The sequence below is a fragment of the Fulmarus glacialis genome, unplaced genomic scaffold (genome assembly GCF_000690835.1).
Source record: "Fulmarus glacialis isolate BGI_N327 unplaced genomic scaffold, ASM69083v1 scaffold22077, whole genome shotgun sequence".
Classification (NCBI taxonomy): domain Eukaryota; kingdom Metazoa; phylum Chordata; class Aves; order Procellariiformes; family Procellariidae; genus Fulmarus; species Fulmarus glacialis.
The window spans coordinates 468-5,861 of record NW_009224127.1 but is presented as its reverse complement, the minus strand read 5'-3'; the positions used below and the strand labels follow the sequence as shown (position 1 = coordinate 5,861).

The following is a 5,394-nucleotide window of genomic DNA, read 5'->3' as shown; positions in this document are numbered from 1 at the left end:
GCAGTGTTCTTGCAAAGACAGAAGATGTCCCTGTGGGACGTGTAGGATGTAGGAGACCATAGTCCCTTCGCACTCCACTCTAGAGGCTTGAATTCCGTTTTGGACATCATAGTTTAAGGGATATGTTTCCCTTAAACACAGGACAATAAAGTCTTTCCCAACTTCACAGGGCTCTTCAGCATGTAAACACCTTCAGCAGCAAGAGGTGCCAGGGTCCCTCAGCAGTGCAAGCTGTACCTGTGAAGACAGGAGGTTAGACCATCATCTGTGCCATGGTAAACAGCACTTTGCCCATCCAGCTATGATTCGTGTACCAGGCTCCGGTCTGATGACCAACGAGGTGTTCGCGGTCTAGGCACTGAGATAACAAGTGAAGGAACAAACAGAAATGAAGCTGTAGGACAGCAAACAAAATCAGCAGCGGTAGGTGATGGTAAATCAGCAGATGGAGGAGCCTTGATGCTCGTCAGCTGAACTCTGCCCAGTCTCTGCTAGATGGACCTTTCAGGGGAAGCATCTCTAGGAGAAACGGGTAGCAATGCAGGGGCTGATGACCCAAGCCCACATTTCCAGAAATCCCACCACCCTCAGCTTCTCTTGAACCTCTTGGGCAAACCTGTTCCTCCAGGGCGAGAAGTGCTGCAGCGCTTGGTGCTGCTTTGGGGATCCTGTCCCGCGTCCCCCTTCCCCCCGCACTCAGCACCGGCTCCCCCCGCCGGGGCAGGGGCACTCCCCCGCGGGGCAGAAGAGGCGGACGACGCGCTCCCGGATCTGCCTTGTCCTCACCCCGTACACGATGGGGTTGAGCATCGGCGGGACGACGACGTAGAGGTTGGCCAGGAGGATGTGAATGTGACTTGGGATGTGGTGGCCAAACCAATGCGTGAGAAAGGAGAAAAAGGCGGGCACGTAGAACATGAGGATCACGCAGAGGTGGGAGCCGCAGGTGCTGAGGGTTTTGAGACGGGCCTCCGGGGACGGGAGCCGAAAGACTGTCCTGAGGATCAGAGCGTAAGAGACAGCGATGAGCACGACATCCAGGCCGGAGGAGAGAAGAGCCGTTGTCAGCCCGTACCAGACGTTGGCTTTTATGTCGGCGCAGGCCAGGCGGGCGATGCCCATGTGCTCACAGTAGGTGTGGGGCATGACGTTGTGTCCACAGTACGGCAGCCGCTTCCGGAGGAAGATGGCGGGGAACATGATGCAGAACCCCCGGACAACGGCAGTCACTGCTATTTTCCCGATCACCGAGGGAGTTAAGGTTGAGGAGTACCGCAGCGGGTCGCAGACGGCCACGTACCGGTCGAACGCCATCGCCAGCAGAACGGACGATTCCACGATGAAGCTGAAATGGGTGAAGAACATCTGTGTAATGCAGGCATCGAAGGAAATTTCCCTGGCACTGAACCAGAAGATCGCCAGCATTTTGGGCACCGTCGTGGTCGAAAGCATGAGGTCAGAAACAGCCAGCATAGCAAGGAAGAGGTACATGGGCTCATGGAGGCTCCTGTCCGTGATGATGACGAAGAGGATGACAGAGTTGCCAAACACCGCAGTGATGTACATCAGACAGAAGGGGACGGAGATCCAGATGTGGGACTCCTCCATGCCCGGGATGCCCATCAGGACGAAGGTGATAGGATCGAAGCTGCTTTCGTTGAGCTCATACATGGTGCTTCAGTGCTCAGTGTCAGCCTGACTCTGCTCTGTGCAAGAAAGAGAAGGGATAAATAATGCCTGGTGAGCCTGGTGTTAGCCCGTGACCACCTACAAATGTGTACAAATCGGTGCATACAAAGTCCTATTTGCAACTGCCTTCCAACCTGAGCTGTTTCGGAAGGCTGAGGGCTTGACTCGCTGTGTTCTGCTGTACAAAGGAATCTATTCATTCTTTCCTATCAACCCTACAAACCATGTCTCTGAGAAAAACATCTTCTCTGTCCCTCCTTTTGCACTGCAAAACAGGCCAGGTCCTTTTCTATCTCTGCTTTATCCACTGTCACAAAAAGGCTTGTAAAAGTTGTAGTTAGTTGCCCGGTCGCTGTCGGTGGGCTCTCTATCTGTGTGCACCTGGAAAGCCGTGTGTCTTTGTTAGGACTGTGTCCTTCTTCAGGGAGATGAAATAATACAATTATTTCATTCTTGCTTTCCTTTCCTTTCATTCTTGCTCTGCTCAGATCAGCGACAAGTTCATTTCTGAGAGCTCCTTGTACAAACCATTAAGACAGGAATAAAAACTGTACCAGTACCAACACTGATAAGTGTCTTGGATGTGGCTGACATTCAGCTACTGCCTCCAAAGGTTGTGACCACCCCTGAAACTTCTGCTGGACATATCACTCCCTGTATTTCTACCTGTATAAACATGTTCACCTGTTTGCAAACACTGCAAAGTGCTTTTTGTGCCTCTTCCCCATCCCACAGGGATTTCAGAGACCCAAACACTGGCAAACACCAAGGGGGAAAGGGGAGAGCTAGGCTGGAATTTCAGCCCATTCCCAGACTTTCTGAATGCCCTGGAGCAACTCTTTTACCTGGCAGATTCCCTGCCTGGTCGGGGAGATGCTAGTTCATGTCTTTACCTCTCCTTTGTAAAGAGGGGCAAAGACATGGTGGGCTGCACAGCGTGATCTTTGGACAAAGAAACGCTAGCCCAAAATGCAAGGCAACAAGTGCTATCAGGGCAGCCAGATCATGGTAATACTCTGGAGAGATACCCCAAGAGCAGACTTCTGCACTGATGCTCAGCCAACATGGACCTGTCCAGCCTCTGAGCTCAACCTCCTGCAGTTTTCCCAGTTCCCAAAGTGCCAGGGCAGCCTGGACGCGGAGCACGGTCCCAGAAGGGCTGACTAACCTGAGGGTATTTTTGCAGATTTGAATAATGCAAACAAGCCAAGCCTGCAGAGTCCTCTGTGGACCCTTTGCCGTGACAAGGGCTTTGAGGAGAGGGAACAATGCAGGACTGCTGGTTTTATGTGCTTCTCCCCATTTTGCCCCAATTTGTAGCCCCACCCCCATGTATCATACTCTAGATAAAGCCTAGGCCAGGGTTGGGATGCGGGAGAATTAGCTTGATTTGTACCAAAGCTAAACCTTCGTTCTTCAGACCTGCTTGCAGCCTGTTTTATTTGTATTGCAAACTGCAGGTACCTGCGTGCAAGACGTGTTTGCATTTCTAAGCGTTTCCATTAAGAAGGATTCTTGTCCTCTATGAACCGAAAGTCCGCTGAAAACATCAGTCAGTATAGAAAAGATCTTCAGCTCATCACAAATATTTATCCAATTGCCTCTTCCACTTTTAAAACCACGTAATTCAACAAGTGAACAAAGATAGACGAGGTCTATAATTGTAAATTAAATCAGCCTGGGAACATTCCCAGGCACCGATGCCAGCCAGTGCCTGACTGCATATGGTTTACAAAGCAGTTCAACAACACTTTACACCTCCGCTTCTTAGGGATATGGAAATATATTTCTCTCACCTGCAGCTTTACTTCCTTTCATTCTTCTCAAACAAGAAAACTGCCCCAAACACCAGTGTTTAATATAAAATGTGACTCACCAAGGGCCAGCCCCAAAGAGGAATGAGGAACCTCAGCCCTGATCAGCGCAGAGCTGGAGGAGAGCGCAAATCCCTATCTGTGCTGCCGGGGGCTGGTGATACTAGTCCTTCCCCCTCCTGAACTTCAGAAGGAACATCAGCCCGCCGACTTGTGGAAGTTTAAATGGCTAGTGCATTAAAGATTAACAGCCGGTAACACTCCCAGGTGAGTCAAGATATTTCCTGCCTTTCCATCATTTGCATTGCAAGTGTTTTTCCTCTGTCCCTGCCTGGGCACCGGCTACGTCTCCTGACCGCGGCGAGGACTTGAGAGGGAGATGGGCACAGCACGCTGCCCGAGCAGGGCTCCCAGGCTCCGGAGGAGCATCTCTGTTGTCCGGGAGTGTTTTATCCCCCACAGGGTGAAAATTGCCTCGTTACCACTTATTTTGTTATCACTTGTTATGACAGCCTCTGAGTTCTGCTCATGCTGCCATGTGCCTCTGTGGGAGGGGTTCCTCTCTCTGCCTGACTCCAGCCCATGGTCAATGATCTACGAATAACGAAGCCTATGAGTGGCTGCGAGCCCAAAGCTGCCTTGATGGCGTTGCAAAACAGAGAAGGCTGCGGACATTTCTACCTAGATTGATCTGCTAGTCTGAACTGGCATCAACTGGAAAACCAGAAACACCACAGTTGCATAATTTATAATATACTGTTATTGCAAAATGATTTTTAAAGTACATGATGGTGGCAAAAAAAAAAAAGAACAGAAACAATAGCTCTGTCTGTTCAAAGGAAGCAAAAAATGAATTAAAGATGATCTGAAAATACTTTGCCTGCAACCAGCATGTTGAAGATCCATCAAGGCAGCAGAAAAAAGGGTCTGAATATGTAGGACTGCATGAATTAATGATTTTTTTTCATCCCAGGACCAAATCAAAATGATTGAAAGTAATTGTATTTTTTTTGATGAAACAAAGGAGTATGAATTCTATATAACTTGGCCTGCAGTGAAATGTTCATCATTCAATGATTTCTTGTTTTGTTTCAGTGCCGTAGTGCCTCAGGTTCAGAAATAATATGTAACCAGTACAGGCAGACAGAAAAGAGATGCCTCTGGTTTTTTAGCAGTCTCATGTAAGTATGGATCGTCTCCCTCTGGCAAACTGCCCTGCCCTGCCCATCGTGTGCTGAGCCCTCGCTGCCGGAGCTCCAGATTTTATCTACCTGGAAAACACGCAGCGAGTTTTTGGATGCTGCTTGTGCCATCAATAACAGCAATCACACTCGGCCCTGCCCCGCTCCCTGTCAATATGTTTGCTCAGGAAGGTGGATTTGCATCTGAAATATTGCAGTAATTCCCAATTTAACATTTGCTGCCCGAGAGAGGCCAGATCCCCGCAGCGCCCGCTGGGACGGACACACAAATACCCCGGGTCTGGGGGATGCCCGTGTGGGGGGACGGACCCTGGTGCCTCATCGGGGCTTGGGCAGCCCTTGCTGCAGCAGCGGGGTTGGGCAGGGGAAGACCTGCGGCGTGAAGGGCAGGGAGCCTGCGAACGGGGCCAAGATATCCCCAGAGAATTCAGCGTGGAGCCACAGCGGGGGGTCAGCCTTGCCCAGGCAGGGCTTGTGCGTCTGCCCCAGCGGGCAGTCCCGCGGCAGGGCGAGCCCTCGGCGCGGAACGCTGGGGAGGAGGACGGGACGTGCCGGTCCATCCCGGGAGCAGGGAGCACCGTCCCCTGCAGAGGTTGACCCGGGGCTTTCCTGTACGTTAATGCTGTCTTTGTGCCGTATGATGGACCACAGCGTGAGGCGTTCGAGGGCACCACGAGGAAACTCGGTTT

General features: G+C 51.2%; 1 protein-coding gene across 1 annotated transcript; it reads right to left on the bottom strand.

The window, feature by feature from the left end:
- Positions 1-696: 696 nt before the first annotated feature.
- Positions 697-1,671, bottom strand: LOC104079881 (olfactory receptor 52B2-like). Its single transcript, XM_009582061.1, has one exon. The coding sequence runs from the start codon at positions 1,669-1,671 to the stop codon at positions 697-699; it is 975 nt and encodes a 324-aa protein (XP_009580356.1).
- Between the last annotated feature and the right edge of the window lie 3,723 nt (positions 1,672-5,394).